General features: G+C 42.6%; 1 protein-coding gene and 1 pseudogene across 1 annotated transcript; one reads left to right on the top strand and one right to left on the bottom strand.

Annotated features, from left to right (window-relative positions):
* Positions 1–8,439: 8,439 nt before the first annotated feature.
* LOC110286448 lies at positions 8,440–9,208 on the bottom strand (annotated as a pseudogene).
* A 1,739-nt stretch (positions 9,209–10,947) lies between these two features.
* LOC110286990 (stabilizer of axonemal microtubules 1) lies at positions 10,948–12,941 on the top strand. Its single transcript, XM_021153687.1, has one exon. The coding sequence runs from the start codon at positions 11,183–11,185 to the stop codon at positions 12,578–12,580; it is 1,398 nt and encodes a 465-aa protein (XP_021009346.1). The 5' UTR covers positions 10,948–11,182; the 3' UTR covers positions 12,581–12,941.
* The last annotated feature ends 541 nt before the right edge of the window (positions 12,942–13,482 follow it).

Below are 13,482 nucleotides of genomic sequence, written 5' to 3'. Positions count from 1 at the left end.
AAAAAAAAAAAAAGAAGAAGCCAATTAAAATACTATTCATTGAGGCTAGAGAGATGGCTCAGCAGTTAAGAGCACTGACTACTCTTCCAAAAGTCCTGAATTCAAATCCTAGCAACCACATGGTGGCTAACAGCCATCCATAATGAGATATGATGCCCTCTTCTGGTGTGTCTGAAGACAGCTACAGTGTAGTTACATGTAACAATAAATAAAATCTTTAAAAAAAATACTATCCACTTAGAAACCAGTTTTTCAGAATATGATCACTTCTGAAATGATGTAAACTCAGTTGCAGCTGCTTATAAAAGATGCCAAATAGCATCATAATTCACCAAATTTACCCTTGTAGATTGAAAAAATTGAAGAAATTTCCAGGAGTACCTATGAGGCCCTGAGTCATCTCCACCTACTGTGCCTCTCCTTAAACCAGTGCTTTTCAAGCTTCCCAATGTGACCCTTTAATACAGTTCCTCATTTTCTGGTGACCCCCAACCATAAAGTGATTTTCATTGCTACTTCATAACTGTTAATGAATCATAACCGTGCTTTCTGATGGTCTTAGGCCATCCCTGTGAAAGGGTCGTTTGATCCATAATGGGTTTACTGGTTGAGAACCACTCCCTTACATCCTAGAAGACCCAAAGCTACAAAGAGTTTCAATTTTCCTTCCTTGGCCATAATATGATCACAACATGGCACTTAACCAAATTGCATTGCACATAACATATCTGACAGCTTAACTCATGCATAGCTCAGTGGAAGAAAGCTAGAGTGTCTATCACCCATGTCTAACAGCAAAGGGCCCCACAATTTAAGTGGACTCTGTCTTGGTATTTATGAGGCCAATGGGCTATTGTTTTTTCTTAGCTTTAGTGTTTTGTCAGGCAGGAGGTTTCTATCTCTACAGTTTTGTTTCCATTCAGTAGATGGGCTTTTTGCTCACACCATTGTGAAATCTTACAAACGGTTGAGCAGAAAGCTCCTATTTAACTTTACTGAGCATGTTTTTAAATGAGTAGTTAAAGGACACAGGACTTTTCAGAAGTAATAAAACTGCTATAGCCTGGTGTCCATGCCTTTAATCCCAGCACTCAGGAGGCAAAGGCAGTTGAATCTCTGCGCATTCCAGGCCAGCCTGGTCTATATAGTGAGTTGCAGGATAGCCAGGGTTGTTATACAGAGAAACCCTTTCTTGAAGAAAAGAAGAAAGAAAGAGAAAGAAAGAAAGAAAGAAAGAAAGAAAGAAAGAAAGAAAGAAAGCCAAAGTCACGAGAAGGCTGGGGGTGTAGTTCTGTTGGTAGTAAGCTTCTTAGCCTACAGGAGGCTGTGCAGTCAATCCTCAGCATCACTCAACCTGGCATGGTGCCACCCACCTGTAATCCCATCTTTTAGAAGGTGGAAGGAAAAGGATCCAAAGTTCAAGGTCATCCTCAGCCACAAGTTCTTTCTCAAAAAACAAAATAAAACGAACCCTAACTAAAACGGAAACTAAAAAGGTATAGCTGAGGAGCAGTTATCACGTGTGACATCCTAGGTTCAATCCTCAATATGAGCAAAAAAAACCCCAAAACTTCCAACAGCTATCAAGTTGCTGAGTTGGCAGTATGGTAAGTGCCAGTGAAACGGTTCATCAGGTAAAAGTGCTTGATGGCAAGTCCATTGCCATGGGTTCGATCCTGAAGCCCATAGAAAGAAAGAACCAGGGTAGCCAAGATGGCTCAGCAGGTAAGAGCCCTGACTGCTCTTCCAAAGGTCCTGAGTTCAAATCCCAGCAACCACCTGGTGGCTCACAACCACCGGTAATGAGATCTGAAGGCTCATAACCATCTGTACAGCTACAGTGTAGTGTACTCAAATACATAAGATAGATAAATAAATCTTTTTAAAAAAGAAAGAAAGAAAGAAAAGAAAGAAAACGGGTCCAGCAAGCTGTCCTCTGATGTCTCCACACTGCTGTGGAGCACATGCATGCACACAACAAATGCATTAATAAACTTTCAGTTCCAAGACAGGATTTAGAATGCTTTTGCTTACAAAAAGTTATGTTTAAGAAAATCCATACTTTGAGGTTGAGTACATCATGTAATTACCCGTATGGAAACATTACATGGTACACCATTAATTTATACAATTTTGTGTTTTTAGGTTTGTGATTTGCATGCTCATGATTCAATCCCTAGCACTAAAGATGAATAGTTTTTTTTCTTAAAGATGGATAAATTTAATTAGCTCAAAAACTGGGCTGGAGACATAGCTCAGTGGTTAAGAGCACTGACTACTCTTCCAGAGGTCCTGAGTTCAATTCCCAGCAACCACATGGTGGCTCACAACCATCTGTAATGGGATCTGATGCCCTCTTCTGGTCTGTCTGAAGATAGTTATGATGTCCTCATATAAATAATATAAATAAATAAATCTTTTTTAAAAAAATAGTTCAAAAACTAAAAAAAAACAAAATAGATTGTGGTTATGGGCACACACTTGTATGAATAAGGTTAGTCACAATTCACTTGTCGACTTTAAACGAGTAAACTGTATTTCAGTAAAGCTGTTAACAACAACAACAAAAAAATATCATTAACCGAGAGAGGGAACTGGAGGGAATTGGGAATTGGGTATCTCTTAGCCTTTAGTGCCACAATTATTTATACATAGGGTAGAGAAATAATTTCAGTCTTCCTCCAAGAAGGCTATGAGGGGCCACCACAGCTAGACCCCTGCCTGGTAAATGGCGAGTTTCCTAGCACCTCTGAAGCTGCCAGAGCAATTCCCTGGACCCTGGGATTTAGTTTCTGCACAGAAGACTTCCTTGCTTGCAGAGTTTCACAGGCCTACCAGGGGATTCAATACCTACTCCCCCACCCCCCACCCCCAACCCCCACTCCTCCCCCCACCCCACCACCTCTTTCCAGGCAGTGTATCCCTAGTACAATAGCTCTGGCTCTCCTAGAACTCGCTATGTGGACCGGGCTAGCATTGAACTCACAGAGATCCACTTGCCTCTCCCCTCTCCCCAAATGCTGGGATTGAAGACATGCACCACCATGACAGGCATCTTTCCCGCTTTTCAAGCTACAGGTTAAACCCATCAGTAATAAACACCTGGAAAATCCTTTAGAAACAACCCAATCCATTGGTATGCTATGTTCCTGGTTAGACCTATATTTTATGAAGAACCTTGACACCAAACACTGCAGATGTGCAGCCAGCCACAATGAGACCCTCAGACTGGGGACCCTGGAGTCACCTGAAAAGTAGAGAGATCCAGGCTCCATCCCAGACCTACTGAGTGTTCCGCCATGCCTGTGTGTGTTCACTTGTTCACAGCAACAGACAAAGAAGTCGTCCACCTTTCTGGATGGAAGTTCTTAGCTGACAACATTCTTTCCACATGTCTAAGTCACCAATAGCTTACACCCTCCACAACCTTGTATTCAATTCTTAGCCTTGAAACTAATCAGCAGCATTTGATAATGTGTGTGTGTGTGTGTGTGCGTGTGCGTGTGTGTGTGTGCGCGCGTGTGTGTGTGTGTGTGTGTGTGTGTGCGTGTGTGTTGGTACAGGGTCTCTGATTCAACAGCCCAGGCTGACCTGGAACATCCCATGCAGCCTCAGACTCACATGAATGCCCCTGCCTCAGCCTCCTGAGTGGAGAGATGTGGGCCTGAGCAGTATCCCCATTTTTCACTTCCTTTTGTGGAACAGGTTTTTCTCATGACTGGAGCAAGTTGAACTTGGCCTGTTCTTCCCCTCCAGGAGTCACTCTATCTCAGCCAATACTTCTTTGCTTGCCTGACCTTTTAACAGTAGAATGGCCCACATTTCATGCCTCTGATCTCTTCTGTGTCTACCCTTCCTTTGGCAATCTTATCTAATCCCATGGCTTTTAAAATTTAGGACTTAACCTCCCTTTCCCAGGCCCACATCCCTGCTCTGAATCCCAGGCCCTCAACTCTAAAAGCCTGCTTGACAACTCTACACTGGTATCTACTAAGCACCTTACCATGTTTAAAGTCAAGCTTCCAGTCTTCTCTCCAACACCAGATTCTCCCCTTCCTGGTTTATATTACTTGAACTGAAAACCCCAGTAAGGAATCCACATTGACTCCTTGCTTTCTTTCATGTCAGTTTGCTAATCAGTAAGCAAATTCTGTTTATTGGTGATACTCCAATTGTATATCACAAAGCCCAAGAGATGGCTTAGCCTGAAGCCAGGCACAGTGGGGCATGCCTTTAATCTCAGTGAGTGGATCTCTGTAAGTTTGAGGCCAGCTTGGTGTACAGCATGAGTTCTAGAGCAGCCAAAGCAACACAATGAGACCCAATCTCAAAAAAAGACAAGAAAAGACAAGACAAGACAAAACAAAAAACAACAAAAACCACTTGCTGCTCTTCTACAAGGCTCAAGTTTGGTTGGCTCACAATCATCTAGCTCCAGGGCATCGGATGCCTCTAGCCTCCAAGGGCATGCTCACTCATGTGTGTGTGCGCACACACACACACACACACACACACACACCACTACATATAATTTAAAATAATACAAATAAATCTTGGATTTTTGTTTTGTTTTATTTTAAAGGCGTTGGGTATGGTGTCACATCAGCACTTTGGAGGTGGGGGAGGGGAAGAGGTCATCCTTGGTTACATAGTAAGTTTGAGGCTAGTCTAGATGCCTTAGGGTTTTACTGCTGGTAAACAGACACCATGATCAAGGCAAGTCTTTTTGAAAGTTTATTAATGCATTTGTTGTGTGCATGCATGTGCTCCACAGCAGTGTAGGTGTGTCACTGTGGGTGCAGGCTTGTGTCACTCCTCTGCTCAAATTCTAGTTGGCTCCTGTGATGGTTTGTATATCCTTGGACCAGGGAGTGGCACCATCTGAAGGTGTGGCCTTGTTGGAATAGGTGTGACCTGGTTGGAGTAGGTGTGTCACTGTGGGTGTGGGCATAAGATCCTCACCCTAGTTGTCTGGAAGTCAGTCTTCCACTAGCAGCCTTTGGATGAAGACATAGAACTCTCAGCTCCTCCTGTGTCATGCCTGCCTGGATGCTGTCATGCTCCCTCTTTGATGATAATGGACTGAACCTCTGAACCTGTAAGCCAACCCCAATTAAATGTTTTTTATAAGACTTGCCTTGGTCATGGTGTCTGTTCACAGCAGTAAAACCCTAACTAAGACAGCTCCTGTCTCCAAGAGAAAGTCAAAATTCTTACAGTGGCCTTCAAAGCTTCACTAATCTGTCCCTGACTTACTTATTACCTCTTAGCTCCTTACTAATTCTATTAGCACTAGCATCCCCATATACCTTGCAGAGGACTAGAACCATTCCCTGGGCCAATCATATTTAAACGATTGCCTCCTTGCTTTTCTTTGTGCCAGGCACACTACTGTGCCTACTATGAACTGTTGCTTTGCCTAGGAATTCTCTTACCCAACTCCCAACTCCAACCCCACCCCACCCTCGAGCCCTAATGACTTATTTCTCACAAACCTTGATTCAGTTGTCACCCTTTGCCTCCCCTGGCCATGACCTATGTTACCTACTACCTTTTCTGATTTGTTTCAAATAGATTATTTGCCATTTAAATGTAATGTCTTCATCGTTTATACTGATGATTCCCTGTCTCTTTCACTAAATTGGAATTTGTCTTTTTGTCTCCCCAGTTTATTCCCAGATCCTAGGCAAGTTCCTCATATACAGAAAACCTCATATACTAGAAGTGAGGGTTGGCCGGGCAGTGGTGGCGCACACCTTTAATCCCAGCACTCAGGAGGCAGAGGCAGGCAGATTTCTGAGTACGAGGCCAGCCTGGTCTACACAAGTGAGTTCCAGGACAGCCAGGGCTATACAGAGAAACCCTGTCTCGAAAAACAAAAACAAAACAAAACAAAACAAACAAACAAAAGAAGTGAGGGTTGGATGTACCCGAGAAAACATGAAGTAACAGGAGCATATTGGTACACATACGAATTTATATAAGGGATTAAGAGCACATTAGAGGGAGTCATTGCATAGGTAAAACAATTTGAAAGAATGGAGAATTGGAAAACAGAGAGCACTTAGCTTTTCTTCTCCACGTAGTAGCTTTGAGTAAGTACACATATTATAGCCTTGGGTCACATATGTCCAAAGCAACGTAAAACTAATTTGCAATTGTTTTCTAATCTTCCCCCTTCTTTTTTTTTTTTTTTAAAGATTTATTTATTTATTTATTTACTTTATATGAGTACACTGTAGCTGTCTTCAGACACACCAGAAGAGAGCATCCGGATCCCATTACTGTTAGCCACCATATGGTTGCCAGGAATCGAACTCAGGACTTGTGGAAAAGCAGTCGGTGCTCTTAACCACTGAGCCATCTCTCCAACCCAATTGTTCCCCTCCTAATATAGTTATTTACCTTCTAAGTATTCATTAGCACTCTCGCAGAAACAAATGAAGGACAGCAAAAACTAAAATTCCAAAGCCAGGCATGACTGTGCAGGCCTGTGATACCAGCTTTTAGCAGGTGGAGGTCCAGAAGTTAATGGCCAGCCTCATTTACAAATTCAAGGCCTGCCTGATATACTCAGACCCTGTCTCAGGAGGCAGGTGGATTTTTGTGAGTTCGGGGCCAGCCTGGTCTACAGAGTGAGTGAGTTCCAGGACACTCATGGTTGCACTGAGAAACCCTGATTCGAAAAACAAACAACCAAATAAACAAACAAAAACAAACCCCTGACAAACACCCCCCCCCAAAAATTCATTTGTTTGTTGTTTTTCTTGCCAAAAAGCCCCTGCAAAATATTTAATGAGGAATGTTGTCGAAAGAAGTTACCACACTGAAATTGGTGATTTTTTTTAATGTGTGGGAGGGCCTTGTGACACACACACACACACACACACACACACACATATATATATTGGTTTTTTGAGACAGGGTTCTCTGTAGTCCTGGCTGTCCTGGAGCTCACTTTGTAGACCAGGCTGGCCTGGAACTCAGAAAATCTGCCTGCCTCTGCCTCCTGAGTGCTGGGATTAAAGGCATGAGCCACCACGCCCGGCGAATTTGCATATTTTAACTTCTGCTTGTTATAGTTATACCCTTTCAAATTTGAGACCAGTCTACATAGCGAGTTCCAGGCCAGCCAGGGTTATATAATGAGGCCCTGTCTAAAAATAAAAAGAGAAACCAAAAGATAAACCTTTATGATTTTTGACTCACCACATGCAGAAGCTGACATTTTAAAAGCAAGATAGTCTTATCTTTAAGAAAATGGAAGTAAGGTTATTTTCATATATGTATATATGTATATGTATACTTGGCAAGAATGTGTTCGCTAAAACTATCATGTTTAGAAAAGACTAAAATTAGGAATTCTTAGTAAGTTGGATTAGTGTTTGCTACCTTCAACATCTCTTCCTAATGTCATGCTGTATGTAGATACCATATGGTATAACATTATTGTATTTAATCTGTGGCAAAACGTACTTCTAATATATGTTTCTCACACGAGTTCATAAAATTGGGGATTTCACACTTAGCCCATTGCCTGCACTTCAGTTTATCATTTATTTTATCACCACTTTACATTATCTGTAGACATGATTTTTTTTCATTTTTCAAAGTAAAATTTATTAAAAATGCTAATCTACATGGATGAGAAATACAAGACATGATCACTGTGGCTACTCACAGATGCAAGAGATCTAAGTATCTGAGGCTTGGGCTGGTGAGATGGCTCAGTGGGTAAGAGCACCCGACTGTTCTTTCGAAGGTCCAGAGTTCAAATCCCAGCAACCACATGGTGGCTCACAACCATCCGTAACGAGATCTGGTGCCCTCTTCTGGAGTGTCTGAAGACAGCTACAGTGTACTTACATATAATAAATAAATAAATCTTTAAAAAAAAAAGGATCTGAGGCTTTGTGAGCACAGTAATTAAGAGTAAAGTAATATGCTAGTTCAAATTGTGTGCACAACATTGATAAGCTGGCCACGCACTGCTGGGATACACACTATATTTGGTAACTATAAAATTTATATTCTGCCTTTTCTCTTCCTTTAACAAGTTTAGGTGCATGCCAATGAGAAAAGCAATGTATCTTTATGCATTAACAGATCAACAGAATTTTTGGGTTCTTGACTATAAAAAGTTAATATTTAGTAAAATGCAACCTCAACTTATAAAAAAGAAAAACAAAGCACCATGTTATATAATTATTTTATGGTCTCCCAGATGATCTGAGACCACAGAAGGCATTTAAGAAAGACTCTCGGGTGAACAACAAAGACCAACCCATGAGATGCATGTTGTTTACAAATTTCACTTGCAGGGAAATGAGTTGCCTGGTTAAATTTTAAAGCTAATTACAAAATTAGTATTTCTTAATGGTCCAGATACCTTGCCAATTCTTCCAAACTCAACAAAGCTTCCACTGACTTCCACATTCATTACACACAATAAATGTTCATCAGCACTACACGTTTGGGCCTGTAAGTGCAGTTCTTTTTACATTTGCCCCAAGTGAACAAGTCAGTCTGGGTCCCACCAGTCTTGGCCATCTGATGCTTCCTGATGGCTTCTTTGGTCAGGTTTTTCCTCATCTCTTTGAGCTCATCACTAGCCATTTCCTCTGCTGTCATTCTAGCAAATAGGTTAGGAGGAACATTCCCACATAAGCACATTTTTCCTTAAATTTGGATTCTTTGCATCTTTAAGATTTGATATCCTACTTCCTACTCCATTTTTGTATTTCATGTCTGTATTCCTTATTCCTTGATATATAGCTTCCTCAATCTGAGATCCCAGTTCTTCTTCATCAGCTCCAATAGCAACATAATCATCTCCTGTCCGGAGAGCTGTAGCAAGCATCTCCCTACACTTTAATCACACAGAAACAGAAGTGCTTGGTGCCCGAGGAAAAGATGAAACATAAGTATCTCGAGCATTTGTCTCATCCTTTCTGCTGCTTACATTGCTGCTGGAACTACTTTCTTCTCTAGCTTCAGGGCTATTCTTTGATGAAATTGTAGGTTCTTTTTTCTTCCTTCTGGGTTTTTATCAGTTGACGGTCCATCTAATAATTTTTTTCCAGGATTTGATGAGAGATTTGGCTAGAGATGTGACTTCTTCATCTGTACTCTGCTTGTGAATAGCAATGACAGACATTCCAATTCTCGTGGACTATAGCAATTCCAGGGTCATAGGAATATTCTTAAGCTCTTTCAGCAAATCCAATGCAGCAGCCTACAACTTCCACAGGATATAGCTACATGAGGTAAAAGCCAGACTGAGAAAATGGGAGGCCCAACAGATGCCACAATCCTTCTAGTACATATCTGTCTACAGGGCAACAAGGAAAAGGCACTGTTTTGTTAAGAATTTGTATGAGGTCTCTGTATTCTTTTGTTGTTGTTTTTTTGAGACAAGGTTTTTCTGTGTAGCTTTGGCTGTCATGGAACTCCTAGACATGATTTTTTTTTTTTAATTACCTATCAAGATGCCTGAGCAGGTCTTAGGTTTGTATACTTCAGTGCTCTGAGGTTTAACTCTGAGCATGGCAGGTAGTTTACCTAACATTTTTCCCCCAAGATAAGGTCTCACTCTGTTGTTCTGGCTATCCTGGAACTCACTACATAGACCACACTGCCCTTGAACTCACGGATCCACAAACCCTGGTGCTAGGATTAAAGGAGTCCACCACTATGCCTGGCTCTACAGTAGAATTTTAATATAAATTTATGTCTTTGGATTCTACCTAGCCCACACCACATTATAGAAGCCCTTCATATGAGCCTTTGTGGGGGAAGATTGTTTCATTGTTTTGTTTTTGAGATAGGATCTCACTATGTAGCTCTGGCTGGCCTAGAACTCACAGATATGTGACTGCCTCGGTCTCCCAGGGTGCTGGGTCAAGGCATGCACACACTTCCATGCCTGATGTTCATTCCATGTAACTTTAATGAACAGGACTGAATGTTTCTGGTGGTGGTGGTTCAAACCTAATGTCCAGGAAAAGAATTTATCTGAGGTACATTGATTTTATTTTGTTATGGAATGAATAAAGTGATGGACTGAATCACAATCTTTGTAATATTATATTATATTATATTATATTATATTATATATCTTTGATGATTGCCCCAGTGGAACATTTCCACAACCTTACTCAGGTAATGCTTACCTTGTGATTTGTAGAACTCCTCGGTTTAGGAGATTATACTATTGTGTGACTTGCTTTAGTGAGTGACACGTGGGTGAAAATGATAAATGTCACCTCTGAGGAGAGGCTTTAAGAGTCAGAGGTTTTATTTTGGTCTCATTTCTTACTCGTGGTGTTTCTAGGGCTGGGGAAGTAGCTCATGTGCTAGAGTGCTTTTGTGGTGTGCACATGGACCCTGGGTTCCATCCTCAGCATCACACAAAGCAGCCACAACATCACAAGGCTGTCATCCCAGCACTCAGGAGTCGGTGGCAGGAGGATCAGAAGTTCAAGGTCATTTTGGCTACACAGTAGATTAAAGACTAATCTGGGCAACACAAGACTCTGGCTCAGAAAACGAAAAAGAAAAAAGGAAAGCTAGTGTTTATATATGTGATTTAGGGAGAAATAGTTTTCAAAGAACTGCTTCTAAACTTGTTGACTTATAGCCAAGTAAAGTCTGTCATGAAAAGGGTCCCCAAAGCAGGCCAAGCAGTCAGATGCGTGCATTCCTTTATTTACTCGAGAACCCAGTCTTCAATCTTTCTTCCAAGGCCTAATGGGGAAACCCCTATCATGTAAGGCAATGGAAGTTTCCTGACCTCACAAACGTCCTTGTGACAGCATCGCCACCCCTTTAGGGCCTGGAGACGTCACAGAGGGCCCCCAGTCTGGGCCCCGTGGCTTCCGGAGGCTTTAGGGGAGCCAGCCAGCTGCTCCAGATCCTGGCGGCAGCTGAGGCTGCGCTGCTGCTCAGGTGCGCTGGGAAGCAGAGGTGGGCCCACCCCTAGGGTGTGGGTTGGGTGAATCTTGCAGGTGCGAGGCAAGTTTCAGGAAGGAAACAGGGCAAGCAGGCCACTTAAGTTTTCTTCCGCGAAGAGACCCGCATCTTGCCAAGCCTCTTGAGGCTTGGTGGCCCTCCCACCAGACCGGTTGGGGGGGTACGTGAGGAGGCTCATGTTCGGAATATGACCTGAGGTGATGTCAGGAGAATGGCTCTCTTGAATAGAAAGTGCATCTGTGACCTTTGCTCCTGCGGCAGGCATCACTGCCCACATCTCCCTACCAAGATTTATGAGAAGACAGAGAAACCATGTTTTTTCTCCGAATACACGGAGAAGTATCCCACCTATCATTCGTATATGCCCCAAGAGTCCTTCAAACCCAAGGTGGAGTACCAGAAAGTAGCTATACCAATGGAAGGACTGTCCACAACAAAGAGAGACTTTGGGGCTTACAACATAGTACCGGTGAAACACCATCTTCCCGAGAAGGTCACTCCAATCCAAGATGAAATGGATTTCCTCACAACGTATAATCAACACTACAACTACTGCCCTGCCACTCGAGCGAGCCCCATCAAACCTCGAGACAACAGGCATCAATGTAATGACAAAATGGAGTATGAGCCTACGTACAAAGCTGATTATTTACCTTGGAACCAACAAAAAAGATCTTTGATTCATCCAGCACAAACATACCGTCCTCCGTCCTGTAGGTTTGATCATAGAACCACACACCAGGACGATTATCCCATGAAAAGTCCTGTGGATACTGTGAATTACAAACCTCCACCTGGGCCCAAGCTCTCCAACCTCCCCCTGGAGAATATGACAAGCTACAGATCGAGCTATGTGGCCCATCCTGTGGAGAAGCGGTGTGTGTATGAAGGAGAGAAATATAAACCATGTGAAATTCCTTTTGATGGCCTTACCACCCACAGAGATTCCTACAAGGGTTTGATGGGGGAACCTGCCAAGAGCTGGAAACCTGTACCAAATCACTCTGGGCTAGGTATACCTTTTGCAACCGACACTGAATTTCGAGAAAATTTTCAAGCTTGGCCAACACCTAAGATTGTCCCCAAAGATCCCATTCCCTACATCCCTCCTGAAGGAAAGATGGATCTTCTGACAACTGTGCAAGCCAACTATAAATGCCCCAATGGTGTTCCTGCTCAGTCCTGCCGGCCAGTCATCCATTTGAAAAAGTGTGAGCGATTTGAAAGCTCTACCACCAACAGAGAGGATTATAAACACTGGGACATCATCCCTAGAGAGCCAATCAAACCTGCTCCCCAGCTGAAATTCCCTGATGAGCCTATGGATTACATGACCACCAATCGTGCCCACTATGTGCCTCATGCACCAGTCAATACCAAAAGCTGCAAGCCAACCTGGTCCGGCCCTCGTGTAAACATCCCGTTAGAAGGTCAGACCACCTACTCTTCTAATTTTACTCCTAAGGAAATTCAAAGGTGCCCAGCTTCATTCTCTGAACCCCCTGGCTACATCTTTGAAGAGGTGGATGCTGTAGGGCACAGGATGTACAGGCCGGCTTCCAGAGCAGCTTCTCATGAGAGCAACCATCTTGGCTTTGGTGATGTGTAAAGAATTGGCACTACCAGCCTGTCATTGAAGAATGGTTGTTTATAGAGATTGAAATTTCACAGCACACTAAAAGCAAACAATTGACGATTATTAATTCAACAAGGATTCCCCAAAATGAAAACAACGTAAACCAAACAACAAACTTCATCATCAATTTCAGGGCATTTGAATGAAATAAGAATCACCTAAAGAAAATGAGATAGAGCCACCAGCAGATCAACTCCTTTTAACTCTCCCTCGACTGGACCTCCCCACCCCATCAACGTTCCTTGCTTTCTGCTCAAGAAAATAGCTCTCTGATCTAGGTGCATTTTATGAATGATCGTTTGCCAAGCTTGAAGTGTCTATAATAAAATTTATATTGGGGAAAATGTAAAATGTAAAAAGCATCGTTCATTTTTGTTTTTTAATTTTCCTTTGAGAAGTTTTGTAGTTAGCTAGGCAGTTGTAGTGCGTGCCTTTAATCCCAGCACACTCTCTCTCTCTACCCTGTATAGGTTCTTGTGTGTATATTCTGGCTTCCAGTTTTGTGTTTTTATGGGATTCCTAAGTGTGCAAAACAAGTTGGTCTCTGCATCTATATTTGTTCCTTGTGCCTTTTCTTGGGCTATTTCCTTTTTTTTTTTTTTTAACTTTTATTGGTTATTTTGTTTATTTGCATTTCAAATGTTATCTCCTTTCCCATTTCCCTCTCTGGAAACCCCTTATTCCATCCTTCTTCTTCCTGCTTCTATGAGGGTGCTCCCCCACCACTCCTGCCTCCCCACCCTGGCATTCCCCTACACCAGGGCATCAAGCCTTCATAGGAACAAGGGCCTCCCCTCCCTTTGATGCCAGACAAGGCCACCCTCTGCTACATATGTAACTGAAGTACAAGCCTTCACAGGAACAAATGCCTCCCC

Source organism: Mus caroli, chromosome X (genome assembly GCF_900094665.2).
Source record: "Mus caroli chromosome X, CAROLI_EIJ_v1.1, whole genome shotgun sequence".
NCBI lineage: Eukaryota > Metazoa > Chordata > Mammalia > Rodentia > Muridae > Mus > Mus caroli.
Note: the sequence above shows the minus strand (reverse complement) of the source record. Positions and strands in the feature narration are given on the sequence as shown.